Genomic DNA, 19,543 nt, shown 5'->3' on the forward strand with positions numbered 1-19,543 from the left:
GTCACAAGAATATAACAACCCCGAGTCGTTTTGTGAATCCCGGAGTCTCGATGTTTTGGTTTGTCATCGTCCTTCACACACTCGTCCCGCCCTCTTGTTTACATCGCTGCAGCCTGTTTCCCATTGGCTCCTTAGTGTCCAGTCATGTCGGCGGCCAATTTAACTTCAGCATTTCTTTGATTTATGGGCCGGGGTAGAATGGAGCGCCGGGTGATAAAGAGGCGGGACGGAAGGAAGGATTCTTAAAAGTGATCGTATCTTTGCGTGTGTCTCGGAGATGGCGCGTGTTTCTTAGTACTTTCACCCGCCGCCCCGGATTCTTCATCGTTTCGCTTCACAGGTGTTCTTGGCTTCATTTTTTTTTAATTTTTTAGTGAGTGCATGTTTATCGATAAATGACGTGTACAATGCGTGGGTGATGATAACGTACATAGATCTGAAATGATGATAAGTTAGCGCTATGTAGTTATAAGCTGATGATATAAGAGGAAATGGCGAATGCAGGGTTAGGCTATTGACAAATTACTGTTGTAAAATTGATGATTAATAAAAACGTACACAGTTGTAAAGTGATGCATAGTTGGAAGTACACCGTAGTAAAATGGACTGATAGTGTAACGTAAACATCTAAAATGTCAAGTTAGAGTGAAAATTAAAATTTTGTTCATCTTACTGTCGTAAAATTGTTAGTCTTTCAATATCTATCTGTTGCCAGGCACATTAGTCTCGAAAGAATTTAAAGGACACATGAAAAACGATGAATAGTACACAACCGGAAAATATAATAAAGGTAAAATGGAATGATAAAACAGGTACACGGATGTAAGATGATAAATTAGTTATAAATGGAATGATTCAATAACATATACAGATCTATACTATAAGTTTGGCCTAAAATGGATGGATATAACAGCGTACGCTGATCTAAAATGATGATAACTTTGAGAGGAAATGGAAACTGTGTCCCCTGTGTTCAGATGCTGTGTAAAAAAGTGAATCGAGATCCTGTTAAAAAAAAAAAAAAATTGATAGACTGTTATGCACGTGTGTCGTAGGTTATTACGGAAATTATAGCCATGCGAGAGAATAAGATCTTGATAACAAAGGCTGTGATTACCTTTAGTGCATCATATTGCGAACGGTGATAAGGATTTTTTTTAGTTAATTTTCTCATGTTTATTTTTATCTAGTATTATACCCTAGCATACACCAGACTATGTTAATATAGGTGTGAGCCATAGGAGCCTGGGTTAATAGTGTCGCAAAATATCATGTAGTGACAATTTTAGTTTTCTATTTGAGCTAACCCTAGAGGAATGTTAGAGCACTTACAATGCCAAACTTTTATTATTGCGAGATTTCCTAATACTTTTTTTTGGCTGGAGTGGTGGAAAAAGAAACATTTTTTTTTGTTTTTTTCTCGGGCCAAACTTCTCCTTCCGTGTTCATCTTTTGAGTCTTCCATTTCTCAACTCAAACACTTCACTTCACAGTCCACAGAAGCTTCATTCCTCACTCCTCCTCGCCTCCACACCTTTTATCCACCCATGCCTTATATCAACCCACACCACCCACACACGTAGTTACATATCCACCCACATCCACCTACACATCCACACATCACCCATGTATTAACTCACATCCAACTACAAAGCCACAAATACGTACATATGTATCCACTTCCAAATCCATCCACATATCCACACACACACACACACACACACACACACACACACACACACACACACACACACACACACACACACACATTCCAGCACTGTTTCCTGCATTCCTTACCCTACACTTCATAACATTCAAGATCTCCAACCCCCCCCCACACCCTATTCACACTCTTTAAGTAACCCCTTAAGTCACATCCCTCACAGCCCTCTCTTACCCAGCACCTTACGCTCCATACACGTCGAAATTAGTGGAGACGAAGCGGATATTCAGAAGACAAATTTGGAACAGCATGTACTAGGTTTTCTTACATTGCCATACAGATCCCTCTTATTTGTTCATGTCCCTGCGCTACCACCCTCGCCTCTTACACCTGTACCTCACCTTCCCTTCCTCCCACCCCGGATACACCTCTCTCCCCTTATCATGTCTCCCTCATCATTCAGGCTTCTCCTTTCCCCGTCATTCACGAACTTATACCTTTTTCACGCAGATACATCCCTCACCCCCATCACCCCTCATCCCGGACACACTTTCGCTCCTTCCTTACTTGTATTTCGTACCTCACACTCATCCTTCACTACGGTCAAACATCTCATGCCTCCCTCACTCCTTTACCTCCCCCACCCTTTCCCGGACGCAATTCTCATCCCTCCTTCACCCTTACCCCTCACGCTTCATCCCCCCTCCTCACCCCTTGTCATTTCTCGCCTCCCCTGCTGCTATCACCCTACCCACACCCCGGACACACCTCTCACCCTCATCACCCCCATCTTCGTCCCCTCACCCCGGACACACACGTCTCTCGTTATTGCTTCCACACCTCCTCTCCCACCTTCACCTCATCCACACCCCGGACACACCTCTCACCCCTTACATGTGTCCCTCACCCCTTCTCCCCCTAATCTCCTGCTTCCCTTCATACGAGCCTCCCTCACCCCTCATGACCCCTTCTGCACCCCGACAGTTGGGCCATCTGGTGACAGAGGCCAGAGCCAGACTTGTTTACCGCACCCCATGGTTTCCTGTCCTCCCCACCTTCTCTGTCTGTCTGTCTGTCTGTCTGTCTGTCTGTCTCTCTCTCTCTCTCTCACACACACACACACACACACACACACACACACACACACACACACACACACACACACACACACACACACACACACACATCGAGAAAGAGAGAGAGAGAGAGCGCATCATTACATTTGTATAGCCGTATCCTCTCTTCATAGCCACGTATTAAACACTGTAACATCGCCCATATGAACGACACTTGTAAACAGTGTCAACAGTAACCCATCATAACCCTCATCAAAACCACATTCCCACAACAAAAAAGTGTAATATACTGGTTTTGACAGATAATATTAATTTTTTTTTTTTTTTTAGGATTAATCAGTTAGCACGTACAATAATTATCGAGAGAGTGATTATTACGTTTGCCTCACCCTGTCCTCTCTCTCTACATCTGTTAAATACTGTTACGGCCGCAAAATGAACGGCACTCATAAATTACCCCGACAATATTCCACCGACAGCTTTATCTCCATGCTCATCTCTAAATGGAGCCGGCATAGATAACTCCTGTCCTCTGAATAATATATAAGCTGAATTGTTGTTCCTGACGCCAACACTAGCAACTTTAATCACCATCATGGCCCTGCGTTGGAAATAAATTGGTTTTTACTATTGATCACTTTAGTTGGCTAATTGTCTCTTTTTCTTCTTTCTGTTACCAGAGTATTTTTTTTTATTGTAATCTACAGGGACACCTCATGCACGGGAGGGGGTTAGGAACAGAAGCCATTAATTTTGGGGGGTATAACACACACACTCTCTCTCTCTCTCTCTCTCTTTTACTCTAGCTGCCGACGCTTTATTTTTCAGCTTAAGAATGATGAATTGTTGTTCCCTGCTATTAAAAGGGTAAATATTTGATATCTAGATTACTGTTTCGTTTGTGATGCCATTTCCACTTGTTATTGACAGTTGCAATGTGTTTTTCCTTACGGTAAAAAAAAAAAAATCTTGAAAGTCTGGAAATTAGAGCATTCCAGTCGGAGTTACGTGCTAACATAAATTCTAACCCTCAAGAGTTGACTGAAGGTTTGCGTTCGTGTAATGCCATTAAGGGAAATAGGTTTGTCATGTACCCTTAATTGTACTGGACCACAGTAGACTAGACTTGGACCCATACGTCTCGGTTGGGTAATAAGGAATTGGCATAAATCTCTCTCTCTCTCTCTGTATGAGGGGGAGAATGTCTATGAGCCCCTCTGTCCATCTGTCTTCATAACGATTTCTGGACGTGAGTATCTTCACTCCCGTGGACTTGAGCGACTTAGGCTACGTGAAAACCCCACCACACCACACCACCTTGTTGCACCACACGCACAAAAAATCACCCTCTCACACTGCACAGCACCGAAGGGCGCTGTAGTTCCCACACCTAATATGTATTTATTTTTAAAGGAGTGGAGACGAAGGATTATGTACTGTAGAAGCTTAAGTATTGATAAAGTTACTGGGTTAGATGATTATTCAATGTCTGCTGTAACTTGCTCCTAAATGCCTTGATGTAAAAAGAAATACTGTCGTATTCTCCCATACAGCTACAGGAAATAAGCTGTAAAATGACGAAAATCTCCGCCAAGTGGAGTTGTACGAAATAATTGACGAAAATAATAGTTACGATTAATGAACTAAATGACGAAAATCTCGGTCAGGTGAAGGTGGACGAAATAATTGACGAAAATAATAAAGGTGGACGAACAAAATGGTGAAAATCGCGGTCAAATTAAGATGGACTAACTTTACCCGTGTCTGGCGAGAGAGAGAGAGAGAGAGAGAGAGAGAGAGAGAGAGAGAGAGAGAGTGCTTGCAGGAAATATCAGGGAGTTGCCTTTATATTTCCTGTTATCGTAATCATCGCTTGTGTGAGAGAGAAGGAAAACAATTTGGGAGCGTTCCAGCAAATGCAGAATAAATATATAAATAATTAATTAAATGAATAAAGAGCGTATTGGTGTTGTTAGTTGTTGAGGAGAGAATTAAAATAAATTATAGTTTGTGCTAGTTATAAAGGACGTGGATGTTCGTGTGAGTGGGAAATTGAAAATAAGTTATCAGGTTAAGGGATGAGTGTAGAGAAGGAGGTGCGTGTTTAGAGTGAGAGTGCACAGAGTAAGTGAAAAGTGTGAAAGTGTAAAGAGTGAGGTGAATGCTAGAGTGAGTGCGAAGAGTGCGATTGGTGTCACAGTGAGGGAATTGAACGGAAACAGTGGGGGGGCGGTGTTGAGTGAATGCAAAGAGTGAGGTGAACGTTAGAGTTCAAAGAGTGAGGTGAGTGGTAGAGTGCAGAAATTTTAGAGTGAGTACCAAGACTGAGGTGCATGCTAAGAGTGGCTATACACTGTGGAGGCTGCATGAAGTGAAAGATGCAATGGCTTTTATCTGATGGCTTGATAAGGGGTACAAAGAGCCAGGTGAAATGTATCATTGACACTTACCTGATGGGGTGATAAGGGTTCAGAGAGTCAGGTGAAAAGACAGGTGATGCACAAGGTCGTATTCTAAGTGATGGAGGGTCCGTAACACCTCTTCCTTAGCAATTTATTCTGCAAACACTAAATCTCGGCATTCTCTTGTATCTTTTTTTTTTTTTTATGCGAGGAAGAAGGAACCAAAGGCCATGAGCCCGCAGTAACAGTTCCCTCCAAGAGAAAAACAAAATACAATAGAGAGCCAAATTCAAGATCCGATCATTTTGAGATGCCTGGACACACTGCGTTTGAAAGACTGGAGATCATAGGCAGCAGGAAATACAGACAGAGGGAGACAGTTCCAGAGCTGACCTGTTGCATAAATGAAAGACTGGGAGTAACGGTTAACTCTTGCATTAGAGAGTTGGACAGAAAAGGGATGAGAGTTTGCTGCCAGACGGGTGCTACGCGCCCGTCGTAGAGGTGGAGGAATGCAAGCAGACAGTTCAGAGGAGCAGTGACCATTAAAGTAGCGATAGAAAAGAGATAAAGATGCAACAGTGCGGCGAAGAGACAGAGGTTGAAGGAGTCAGTAAGAGGAGGAGAGTTAATGAGACGAAAAGCCTTTGACTCCACCCTATTGAGAAGAGCTGTATGTGGGGAGCCTCCCCACACATGAGAGTTGTACTCCACACAGGGGCGGATAAAACCCTTGTATAGAGTCAACAATTGTGCAGGGGTAAAGAAAGAGCGGAGTCGGCTTAGCACACCCAATCTCTTGGAAGCAGATTTTACAAGAGATGTAATATGATCTTTCCAAGATAAGTCCCGAGTAAATGAAACCTCAAGCATGTTCAAGGATGATGCAGGATTAAGCTGAATATTATTAAACATTAGTGGGTATACCTGTGGAAGATTTTGTCGGGTTGATGTTATTATGATTCTGTTTCAAAACGGTATAAGGAACGTTCAAGAGATGGGTAAGGCGTAATATGCAGAATAAACCGCTCTGGAAGAAATGTTACGAAGCATCTTATACGGTACCGCCTAGAATACCAGAGAGTGAGATGATAACAAGAAGGGTTTTATCTGAAGTGAAAGCTGAAACGGCTTTTATCTGGTGGTCTGATATGCAGGCAGAGGGCGAGGTGAATTATATGGTTGTCTGGCTATGAGATGCTGTGATAGGCTGGAAGAGCTCAGTGAAAATATTAATGGTGCTTAGAGTGATATGACGACAGATTTTATCATAGGACATAATAGGAATGAAAGCGAGTTGGGTAGACAGTAATTGAGCATAGAGTGAGTCGAAAGACAAGTGTGACTTTATCTTTCGACGTGAATGGAATGCAGAAAGCAAGATCAAAAGTAGACAGTTTTTCTTTTTACTCATTGTTAATTAATTTATTTTTATTTGTCCACAGCCCAAACCAACACAAAAGTTGGCCGTTACTTAACAGTCTGTGTGGTTAGTTAACAGCCTTTTTGCTTAGTGTGTTTTATGTGATTCAGTTGATTTTAATATGATTCAGAATGGGAACAGCGAGGTGAAACTTAGACATTTCATTAATAACTCTCACAACCCTCGATAAAGCAAGAAACGACAGATGTTAACATAGTTTTTGGTGATTGCCTACCAGATCAAATACTGTATAGACAGTGTAATTAGAATATATAAGTAGATGATGCTTTATATGTTTATATATATACCCCTATATATATATATATATATATATATATATATATATATATATATATATATATATATCTGTCTATAAAGATAGATAACTAGATAGATGGATAGATGGATATAGATATGTAGATGCAGCATGTACTCGCAGGAAAATTGGTGCCTGCTTGCCAGGTGAAGTATAGTCTGTGGACTTAGAGAGAGAGAGAGAGAGAGAGAGAGAGAGAGAGAGAGCATCACATATATACTCACAGGCTTCTTGGTGAGTGCCTGCCATGTGAAGTAGAGCCTGTGGACCTGGGCTGGCACTGGCACCCTCCAGTTCATGGCGTAGTCGTTCACAACGCCCTCACGCACGTAGTACAGTTCAGCAGTCAGGCCTGGGGGGGAGAGACGGGGTTTAGGAGATGGGAGACTGTTTGGTTGGTTAGTTGGTGGATTGCTTGGATGGTAAGAGATGTGGAGACGGGTTGGTTGGATGGTTGGTTGGTTGATTGATTGATTTATTGATTGATAAATAGATATAAATTAGTAAAATAGCTACATACACATATATTAACAGGTAGATACATTCTTATAAATAAGGAGATTAATAGCTGTAGGTAGACAGATAGATAGATAAAGACATATGGAGAAATAGAATGATGCTGGTAAAGAAATGGAGGGAGTTAAGAAGGCCCACTTCGAACAGGAAAAAAATTATTTTTTGTTAATGTATATCTGAGAGAGAGAGAGAGAGAGAGAGAGAGAGAGAGAGAGAGAGAGAGAGAGAGAGAAAGAGAGCATTCTTGAGTTTAAAATTGTCCAGAGGAAACCAGAATTGAATATAAAACCGCGTCTGCGGGCTGAATGTATTTTTTGTTTTTTGTTTTTTTACATATCAGAGATTTTATAACGGTACATTCTCTCTCTCTCTCTCTCTCTCTCTCTCTCTCTCTCTCTCTCTCTCTCTCTCTCTCTCTCTCTCTCTCTCTCTCTCTCTCTCTCTCTCTCTCTCTCTCTCTCCCTCTCTCTCTCTCTCAACACACATACACGCCAGACAACCCCTCTTAGGGATAAATCATCCTGAATTATCCAGTACACACACACACACACACACACACACACACACACACACACACACACACACACACACACACGACATTTATAATAATAATAATAATAATAATCATAATAATAATAATAATAATACTGATCGTTTTTATTAATTTTTTCATATTTACTTAAAAATGCGACCCCCCCCTCTCTCTCTCTCTCTCTCTCTCTCTCTCTCGAAAAACACACAGACACGCGCCACATCCCCCTCTTCAAGAATAAATCATGGCGAATTATCCGAGCCATACATAACAGGCCATTTCTGATATTACCAGGCACTCGGAATATTAGCGCCGCGTCCCGTGTGTAATATATGGCGGCAGATAAAACACATGTTGACACTGGACTGAGTTATGCTCGGGGTGAGGGTGTTAAGGGCGTGTGTGTGTGTGTGTGTGTGTGTGTGTGTGTGTGAGAGAGAGAGAGAGAGAGAGAGAGAGAGAGAGAATGTTTTTTCTCTCTTTTTATTAAGGGTTAGATTGAGGTCATATAGTGTTGGTATGATCAAGGTGAGGGTGTAATGTTAGGTGAAATCAAGGTGAGGGAATGAGAGTGATAGAGTGATTAAAATGTTATTGTTGTCGTTACCCCAGGTTCGTCTTAGAGTGATATCATAGAGTGAGGTTATAGGTAGTAGGGATCATGGTAGGGATGGTAGGCTGAGTTAGGGTGACGTTAAGTAGGGGTGAGGGTAATGGCAGTGGGGGGGTGAGGGTTGGGGGAGTGTCGGAGAGGGTGGGAGTGGTGGAGGAGAGTGAGGTCATGGAGTTCGGTTTGAGGCGGAGGTCAGGGTAGTGGCGTGAGGTTAGGTGGGGTCAAGCAAGGGTGAGAGTGAGGGCGGTGAGAGGGGATGGCAGGGGATGGAGGGACTGCAGATTAGGGATGTGGGGGAGGGGAGGGAATGAGGTCATAAAATGTGATTAGGGTTAGGGTTAAAGTGGGTGTGTAAGGTGAGTTAGGGCGAGGGTTAGATTAAAATAAGGTGTGAAGGCAGGGAGGAGAGAAGCTGATTACGGGTTGGAAAAGGAATAATGTTGGCGGACGACGAAAATTGAAATCATGCACACCGCTATTGCTTACACGATCGTCTGCTGTTGTTGTTTTGTAGTTGTTGTTGTTGTTCCAGGATCATTTGAATGTGAACCCGGTGGAGTGCAGGCTAGTGTTGCCCTGCTGCAGTTCACCACCCTCCTTCAGGGTGATACTGAAGGAGGTGAGGGACGTTGGTATAACCGCGTCAATATATTCTGTGCATCGACGTAAAGGTGTCACTCTCCTCCACCAGAAGATCACCTGTCTGACCAGATGCTGCTTGTATCTGCCCAGTCTTTCTAACTCATCTTTCTGGGAACCTGACCTTTATCATGCAGTGTACAGATGTTGAGTAGCGGGCGAGGTAGGTGAAGGTTAGGGAGGCAAGCAAAGGAAATATTAGTAGAGAGTGAGGATAAGGAGGCAGACAGATTCGCAGAAGTTAGGATGTGGAATAAGGAGTGTCGTGTGTGAAGTTAGGTGAGACTGAGAATTAGATCAGGATGCTGGCCTGGACGATGATGATGATGGTGATGATGATGAGGATGATTCGATGATGTGGTTAAGTAAGGATTAGGATCAAGCTACGACAAGGTGAAGGCTTAGTGATACGATGATGATGATGATGATGTTAGTGATGGTGTGAATAAGTGTTGTGGTTGAGGGTCAGGGTAGGTTAGGGTGAGGAGTGAAAGTGAGAACCGGAACTACAAGCTGAGATGTGTTTGTGTATGTGTTGGAAAGGGGGAGGGGGGAGAGGAGGGGTGATGCCATGGGATCTGGTTAAAGTTGAGGTCAGGGTGGATGTGTCAGGGTGTGTGTAGGGGTAAGAAGCAGGTAAGGGTGAGGGAGGCTGATTAGGAAGAAGAGCGGAGGAGAGAAAGAGATTGTGGAGTGTGATTGATGGCGATGATGATGGTGGATGATGATTATGATGATGAAGAAGAGGGAGAGATGTATGGAGTGTGCTCGGAATTGAGGTTAGGAATGATGATGATGATGATGCTTGGAAGTGAGGTTAAGGATGATGGTGGTGTGGTGTGGTTAACCCCTTCACTACGAAAAGCCCTTCCTTAGACTAATAAAGTCGTTTGGTACTGACAAGAATAAAACAGAAAAATCATCAGTGAAGAGGTTGCTAGAAGTTGTGTATAATTCCCTTTGTTAGAGATCCTTCTTGGGGTAAATAAAATCATCCAGAGTTAGAAAAAAAAAAAAGTGATCATGCTGAAGAGTTGAGTAAGTGTGAGGGTCAGGGTACGTTAAGGTGAGTGGGTTGGTGTGAGAGTCAGGCTGGCTTAGGATGGATGGGTTAGTGTGAGGGTTAGATTAGGTTAGGGTGAGTGGGTTAGTGTGAGGGTTAGACTAGGCTTGGGTGAGTGGGTTAGTATGACGGCTAGGGTAGTTTGGAGTGAGTGGCTTAGTGTGAGGCTAGGCTGGTTTAGGTTGATTGGGTTAACATGAAGGTGGGAAGGTAGACGGGAAATGCAAGCTGAGGCCCACCTTCTGACTGCCATTGGAGGCTTGGTACTGCCATTGGTGATTTGTATAGTACACCTTGATTGGAGGCAGGGTTCAAGGTGAAGGAATGAGCGTAGCGACCTAAGTTTCCACCAGTAACAAACAGGATGATATAAATCGTGATTTGCAGAATAAATAACTAAGAAACGTAACGAAATCCCCAGAACCAGTTAGGATACCAAGATGAGGTGGGAGGGAAGTTGATGTCATGAAGTCTGGACATCTGCATAAAGATGACGTTAGGGTGGGTGTGTAAGGTCAGAATAGGGTGAGAGAGGGCCAAGTTAGGACGATTAACGAAGGTGAGGAATGAGGGTGAGAAGAGACGAGAGTGAGGTCTTGTAGGCAGGAGGGTTGAATGTAATGTTATACCCTTTATCACTCAAACTTGGCCAGAGAATGCGGTCTCTCCATCTTGAATTCATAGTTATAACAATAGAATCACAGTAGAATACGGTACTGCCCACGGAAAAGTGCCAAGAAAAAGTGGTAGATATGCAGCATTGTCTTTTTCTGCTACGGAGCTACGTAAAGTCAGTACAGGAGGACAAAAGTCTGGGCCAGATTAAGGTGAAAAGACTATAGTTGAGGGTGAAATTGATGCAAGAGTTAGGAGATAGGGAGAGCGACAATGAACTGCGGATAGAGGTGCATGGTGGGAGGGTGATGTCGTCGAGTTTGGTTGAGGTCGAGGTCAGGGTGGAGGGGATAAGGTCAGGTGAGGGTTGGGGAGGGTCAGGGTGGGAGTGAGGGAGGCAGACCAAAGAAGGGAGGGATCATAGAGTCAGCCCCTTCAATTCGAGTACTTTTTATTTTTTAAGAGTGCTTGCTACATCCAGACAGTTTTGTTGTCGTAAAGGAAACCATTTTTAGTGACGGGGTTAGAAACAGTCTCCAGAAAACCTATTATAATCTAATTTTTTTTTTCATTCTGGGCTGAATAAAGTCAGTTAAGGTTAGCTAGAAAATACCTGTAAATGCGTCGTTGGATTGAAGGTGTTAAGATATAAGATTAAATTGGGTGTGGTGGAAGACTAATCGGCTCACCTGAAGATTAGCCCACCTGACTGACCACCTGTAGATCCGGAACGTAATTGGGGTGGACGATCTTCCTATAACTCAAAGTGGGAGTCAATTAAGGATGGGGACTTAGGTAGGATAAGGATTAATACCTTTACTAAGCTGAATAAAGTCGCCTAATGATGATGATGATGATTAATGATGATGATGATGATGGTGGATGATGATAATTGGTTAATGATGATGATGATGATGATGATGATGAATGATAATTGGTTATTGATGATGATGATGGATGATGAAGATTGATTATTGATGTTGATGGTGGTGGTGATTATGATTATGGTGACGATGATGATAAAAGACGACCTTGTAAGGAAGGGCTTAATTAGGGTTGTTTACTCTCCCATCACCTCTCAAGAAATTAAAATCCTCTAACGGAAGTAAAAATGAAATGTAAAAAAAAAGACCTGGCCCTGCAAGAGTTTAAAGACATCGAGGGTGAGGCCAGGACTGAGAGTGGGATAAATAATGGAAGCCAGGTAAAGGGGGGAGTCGGGTGGTGGGAGGTTAGAGTCAGTTCGATTGGGTTTAATTAGCTTAGCTTAGGTTAGGTTGGGGTGGGACAGCTTCGAGGAGGTTAGGTTAAGGCGGATTAGGTTAAGCTAGGTCAGGCCTGAGTGAAAATTAGCATACGTAATGGGGGTCAATTAAGAGTGGGAGGTTAGGTTAGGTTAGATAGATTAGATTAAGTTAAAATTACTTATACTTTTAAATACTGTCTTATACTATATTACGGTATGTTAGATAAGAACGGGATAGGTTAGATAAGGTTAGGACGCGTAAGGTTAGATTATATTAGGGAGGAGAGGTTAGGTGAAACTGGGTTAAGCCAGGGTTGAGAGCTGCATCAATAATGGGAGTCAGGTGAAGGGGTAAGTCAGGTCACAGGGAGGTGGTCTGATGCTTGGGTGAAGTGGGCGGAGAGGATGGGTCGAGTGTGTGCGTATGGAAATGTGTGTGTGTGTGTGTGTGTGTGTGTGTGTGTGTGTGTGTGTGTGTGAGAGAGAGAGAGGGAGAGAGAGAGAGAGAGAGAGAGAATCAGTATTTTATCCAAGTCAGTTTTATTATAAAAATCATTCATAAGTGTTTGGATGTAATCATTATTCCGTATAATTGCAAATCAGTCCCTGATATAATGAAACACACACACACACACACACACACACACACACACACACACACACACACACACACACACACACACACACACATACAGAGAGAGAGAGAGAGAGAGAGAGAGAGAGAGAGAGAGAGAGTTAGGTTATCAAGAGAGAGAGAGAGAGAGAGAGAGAGAGAGAGAGAGAGAGAGAGAGTTAGGTTATCAATTTCCAAGCCATGACCTTTCACTCCCACTATTTACCCGCTCTCAAAAAAATTCAGCGATATCTCGGTAGCCAAATATTTTCGCTCGACCAAAAAAAGAAAAAAGAAAAAAAGAAAAAAAAAAGTATTGGGAAAACTATAAACCGGTATTTATTATTATTGTTTTTTGAGAAAGATAGAGTATGATTATAGTTCCTTGTGTTTTTCCAATAATATTACTCTTTAGATAAGGAACCCACTAGGCACGTCTGCTTTAGAGAGAGAGAGAGAGAGAGAGAGAGAGAGAGAGAGAGAGAGAGAGAGAGTATCCTAACCAAGTCAATATTATCTCAGGCAAAAATATGAGAGAGAGAGAGAGAGAGAGAGAGAGAGGAGAGAGAGAGAGACTGATGACATGTCGGTTTCGTCACACACCATTTGGCTGTTTAATGATGCAGCGAGGTCCCTGGTACGTAGAGTCAAATAATTCAGTAGCAACTATAATGGTATCCGGACTCGTCATTCAGATGTGTTGCAACTCTGTCACAGATTAAAATGATTACACTTACATTGGATGCGTGACTATGATGACAGTTTCGTAAAAAAGTTAATTAAGTCGATGATTACGGTGTCTGTAGTAATGGGGTCGAATTCGATTACGGTTGGAAGTTAGATAAGGTGAAGAAAAACAGGAACATTGGCAACAGATCACGAACGTATGTAGGATGTGATGTAGTATGATGCTTGTCAGTAGAATAAGTCATAACGCATTGATTCATCTACAAATCATTGATACTGAATAAATGACTAAAAAAAAGAAATAATTCAATAAAGGATATAAATTGGCATATTGCCATGAAGTGTAAACATGATTAGTTTCTTTTGTCATGGAATCACTTGCCATCACAGTTCCTTTGTTTCCAGTGACAAATAGAATCAATTATAGTCTCTGCACGATAAAAAAGAAGTGGACTAAATTGTAATGCTTTTTGTTTTCAGACAAATGTGAACGCTGTCGGGAATAGTCGGCCTTAATTGTGTCTAGTAGCTGGTGTGTAGCCCCTTTCGCACGATGACGTCTTTTTGTTTTTGTAGTTAAAATTAAGGCCTAACATATTTTCTGCAGACCTTGATTATTTTCCGGTGATTTTATTAAGGGTAGCATAGGCATCTAGCAGTGAAGGAATTACATACACTCTGCAGTCGCCTCTTCAGTGCAGTCACGTTCATTTTATTTATTTATTTATTTATTTTTTGTTTGTACCAGAAGATTTGTATTCAGTTCAGGTCAACCTCTCATTGTAAAGGGGTTGAAGGAATCACTCATTTTTTCGGCTCTAACTAATTTCTGTGACTTGTGGATGTTTGAAGTCGTTTATAAGCGGTGTGACTGGTTGAATTCTTTATGTATTCGGACGACATGTATGATAATTGTGATGGTCGGTGTTGAAAGTAGTGGGAACTCTGGAACTGAGTGTCTGACAGCGGATAGATTGCTTGGTTGACATCCAGATCGGGAGGTAGATTGACATGGCATATATTGATGGCTGGATGGACTGGTGAACAGGAGAGAGAGAGAGAGAGAGAGAGAGAGAGAGAGAGAGAGAGAGAGAGAGAGAGAGAGAGAGAGAGAAAGGAATAATAATCATTGATAGACGAACTTAGAAACTGATCGTCAGGCGGTAAACACACAGGGAGTAAATAAACACGAGTACGTAGATAAATAGAATATGTTTCAGTAGACAGATAGATAGGCAGGTAGATAGAGTAGGTGGATAGATGGACAGACATACAGGTAGATGCACAGAGCCTATGTGCTGCGTGATTGTGCAGGTGCGTAATAAAGTGTGATCCTTGAGCTTACCTAGATTGTCACCAGGCTGTTAATGAGTTCTGTGCTCACTTCTCCCTTCCGCCACACTACCTGGCCCCACACCTTTACTCTTTTCACTTTATCATACCTTTTTCCTCTCTCTCTCTCTCTCTCTCTCTCTCTCTCTCTCTCTCTCTCTCTCTCTCTCTCTTCCTTCAACTGTCACCGTCTCCCAACCTTCCTTATTGCTTTCCTTCATTCCCGTCCACACTCTTCATCACTCCTTCCATCTCCCTGCCATCCTACTTTCCATCTTTCATCCTTACCCTCTGTTTTTCATCCTTCCTTCTTTTCCCTGCAGTTCCCTCCCTCTCTCTTATATCCTTCAGTTTTTCTCTCCACTTTCTTCCCATACTCTACCTTATTCTTTCCATCTCCTCCATTTTCTCCCAATTCTCTTCTTACTCCCTCCCATCCCTTCTTTTTACCCCACTACCTCCACAGCGCTCTTCGATCTTTCCCTGTCACCACTCCTCCTCTTCCTCCACCTCCTTTCTCTCCTCCTCCCCTCCAGTTTCTCCGTATCACCTCTCGCCCCTCCTCACCTCCTCAAAATAACGTTATAAGGGGAGAATTGGAGGGGGTTGGAGAACTACAGGACACAGAAGGTGAACGATATGGAACGAAACTGTTACGATAGTGGACAGGGGTGTGGTGTAGACTGCCTCACCTAATCTCTCCTTACTCTCTTCCACTCCTCTCTCTCCAGTTTCTCCCTCCCACTCCTCCTCCTCTCCATACCCTCCTTCCTTCTCTCTGTAGCCTCCCTTCTCCTCCTCCTCCTCCCTCCCACTCACAGCCTCGACTGTCCACCTCACCCATTGTCATCCACACTTCCTTCTTGTTGCATTTTTCCTGCCAAAATACTCTAGTCACCCCCACGGTCACGGCGCTATGACTCTCTCTCTCTCTCTCTCTCTCTCTCTCTCTCTCAAGGTCACTGTGATTACCAACGCACCTGGCCACTGAATCACCCGTTATATTATTTACCTATCGGATTTTTTTTTTGTGTGTGTGGCCAGTCCTGAAAGTACAATTAATCCCTTCAGTACGATGACAGCTTCTTTTTATGCCTCCGGACGATTTTGTTAAGCTGAAGGTAGGTCATGCGGTGAAGATGTAAGAAAAAAAAAAAGAATAAAATAAAATAAATAAAAAATCCCCCCAAATGTGATAGTACGATTATTTATTTATTTATTTTATTCAGCTTAAGGTAGGTATTTCATATCGTCTCTCTTTCGGTGACAATATTATAATTTATTCTTTATTTTTTCGGGCCAGTGTTTCAGGTTCAGATTGACCTCTCGTAGTGAAGGGGTTAAGCGTAGATAATTTGACCCGCCTCCCACGACCAGTTCTGAGCGCTTTCACCCTGACTGGCACCACATCCGCACCATCTGTCTCCTTTATCACCACTATCACCATCTTATACCTAATTGAAGTTATCAGCAGTGTCCACCACGCGTGTTATGTCTTTGCAGTGGTCGCTTTCTTGTCTTGTACTTTCTGGTTGCATCCGTGCTTCGTTACGGTGGCCATGCAACACCTGTCTAGGAGCACTTTCATCGTAGCTATTTCTGTCCACTTCTCGTAACACAAGGGATAACCATTTTTCATAGTCTTTCATGTACACAACAGAACAGTTCTTTAACTCTTTCTTCGTCTGTCCTCTATTTTTTGTTCTCTCTTCTTTTGCCCTCCAGACTTTTATATGTAATGTGTCCGGGCATCTCAAAGTGCGTGTATCATGTACAGTATTTGACTTTCTTTGGTTCAACTTTCTTTGGAAAGGACACCTTTCTTCAGGTTTTCGTTTTTTTTTTTTTTTTTTTTTTTTTTTTAAATAAAGAAACTACAGGCAGTACCATGGATACTGTCACCACTCCTTACCATAGTCTGAGGCTCTGAACCATACAAATAGCCATGCACCTTGGATAATACCTTTGTCACCATTAATTACCACAGTCTTAGCCATTCTGATAGCTACGCACAACAGATATTACCTCTGTCACCACTAATTACCACACTCTTAGCTATTCTAACCACTCTGCACCACAGTTGGCAGTATCGCCGCAAACCATCACAGTTGCCTCCACTTCAACCACCGTCTTGCTCAGTCACCACCACGACTGCCACTATCCACTGCAGTTGATAATACAGCTACTACTGCTAATAATACTATCACGCCAGTCACCATCACCATTTCACCGTTGGACACAAACTTTACCACCACAGCCACAACTACCACTCCTACCACTAGCCACTACAAACATTCACAGGACAGACAACGATACCACTTCGTACCACAGCCCAGGCCACACTTTATAACCTGTTTCACCGGTTATCAGATTTCCTATTCATTATTATTACACTTGTTACCTATACCACAGTGAAAGGTGATAACTGTGTGATTTACTGTCTTGCACCACCACAGGCACTATCACCACCACTGTAGTCTGTTTATTTTCACTTGACAATGATACCTAGCCCATCTCAGTTCAGTAGACGGCCAAGTTTACTCATAGTGGAGGGTTGGTTTTATTAGGAACCAAGGAGACTGATTACAACCTCATAACGAAGGCTGATCGAGTCTAAGACAATCACGACTTTAAGCTTCAAGTTGTGGGGGTAATTCAGGTTCGTAAAAAAAAAAAAGTGCACACAAAATTGTCACTGTAGCCTCTGTTCACCCCTTCAGTTCGATGACGTCTTTTTCATTTTCATCAGACCATCACAAGACGATTTTACTCAGCTTTAGATGGAGTTTTAAGCCAGTATTTTCGAGAGATTAGGGGGGTTTCTAGCACTTTTCGTACAGGATCCTGAGTATTACACCTCAGTATTCTCTTATACGGTACCTTCTTATTACCGATATTCCTCAGCTTCCTCCTTATTCCCACCAAATAAGGATGTTGGGATGTAAGAGAGAGGCAACTTCAGCTTCAGCCTGCAGTCCACTGGGTTCACATTCAGATGAACCTGGGGCTCAACCAACAGCAACCACTCTTACCGACATAGATTACATGAATATACAAAAGAATATTAACGTGTCAAATGAAGAAATAAACTGTGTAGGAAGATGTGCTAGAGAGCCATCTATACCAAGGAAAAGACAGATGCAAGTGGTGAATGGGTTAATGAAGGCTGTATTTAACTCCTTAAGGTAATTCAGTCTCTCCTAAGCTGACTGTCATCATCAGGAAGTAGTAAGAGTAGAACATTTTAATAAGACATCAAAATCACAGTAACCACCATCATCAATACTCCCATTTCCGCCACCATTAGCCAGTGACTTCAGTAATCCCCACCAGAATCACTTCCTTTATCATCATCAGAAACAGTCATTCCTTTTATCACCACCGTCAGCCACAGTCATTTCCTATACCAACCACTCTCGTCTCAGTGTCATTACCGCGCATCACTATCACCATCAGCTACCACCATCGTCTTGATCATTATCATCTAGTTCATTTATTTACTTAAAGGCAACTGTGATTCCTCTTCCTATCATCACCGCCATCATCTGTCACTATCACCACAACCATCTGCTACTATCACCACCACCATCTACCACTATTACCACCACCATCACCACTAATCACCACCACCATCTGCTACTATCACCACCACCATCTACCACTATTACCACCACCATCACCACTAATCACCACCACCATCAACCACAATCACCACCTTCTTCCAATGTCACCACCACCGTCAATCACTATCACCACCCCCATCAACCACAATCACCACACCTTGACCCCCCAGCACCTGCCCCTGATCCACGCCAATAAAAAACACAGGTAATTTACTTTTTCTGCTCACGGTATACTGTTTCAGCTGCCCAGTTCCTCATTCTTCGCCTTCCTCGCACCGCTTGCTTTATTTTTGATCACTCCGGACTCCTTTACTCTCTTCGTATCTTTACTTCCCCTTTACTGTATTCCAGTCTTATTTCCTCTTTCATTCTTTTCTTTTCTTGTTTACTCCATTCCTATCTTCTTATCTCCTTTCCTCTTTTCCTGTCTTCTCTTTCTCTCTCTTCTCCTTTACTCCTTTCCAATCTCCTTTCTTCTTTCCTACTTTTCTCTTCGTTTTGCAACTGACTTCGTTCAGTTTAGGTTGAAGGTACCGTACTCAGTCTGTTCGTTCCTCGTACTTCTGTTTTTTTATTCTCTCCGTCTTTTGTTGTTTATATTCTCTCCATCAGTGTTCTATCGTCTCTTATCACTTCTCTTCCTTTCTACTTTTCTCTTGCCTCATGTTTTAAGTCATAGTATTATCATGTGACTAGTTCCTCGTTCTTTTTCTTCTTCTTCCTGGGACCTCTGTTTTTACTTTTTCTTCATTGTTTTTCCCTGATCTCTCCTCCCATCTCCTGTCTTCTTTTCTCTTCTCTCTCCTCTTTCCTACTTGTGGTACAGGTCCGGGTGCCTAGTTCCTCATTCTTTGCCTTCCATGGTCCCCTGTCACTGTGTTATATTTTATCTTTTTATTTTTTCTTTGTCCCATTTCCCCCCCTCTGTTCTTCATTCCTCTTCTGTTCTTTCTTGTCTTTGTGTTCATAGCTTGACTTCTTGATCCATCTAGTGTACTTACCTCTGTTTGTCTACCTACGTACCTATACCTACTTACATATGTTTCTATATCAGTCTGTTTAGCATATCTTTATATCTACATCGATCTATCTGTCTATATATATTTATTTATCTATATCTGTCTATATTTATCTGTCCATCTATATGACTGCCTGTTTATCTGCGTATTTGTATCTGTCTACTG

General features: G+C 42.4%; 1 protein-coding gene across 1 annotated transcript in view; it reads right to left on the minus strand.

Moving 5' to 3' along the window:
* The window catches only part of LOC145393545 (tyrosine-protein kinase Dnt-like), an 84,957-nt gene extending 68,224 nt beyond the window's left edge, over window positions 1–16,733 (minus strand). The window contains exons 1-2 of the mRNA XM_080267696.1: window positions 16,649–16,733; window positions 7,105–7,232 (exon numbers count right to left, since the gene is read on the minus strand). Coding sequence (XP_080123822.1) covers window positions 7,105–7,232; window positions 16,649–16,733 — 213 coding nt within the window. The remainder of the gene's footprint in view (window positions 1–7,104; window positions 7,233–16,648) is intronic.
* Between the last annotated feature and the right edge of the window lie 2,810 nt (window positions 16,734–19,543).

Source organism: Coenobita brevimanus, chromosome 24 (genome assembly GCF_032717465.1).
Source record: "Coenobita brevimanus isolate Jiangsu-jjx chromosome 24, ASM3271746v2, whole genome shotgun sequence".
Classification (NCBI taxonomy): Eukaryota; Metazoa; Arthropoda; class Malacostraca; order Decapoda; family Coenobitidae; genus Coenobita; species Coenobita brevimanus.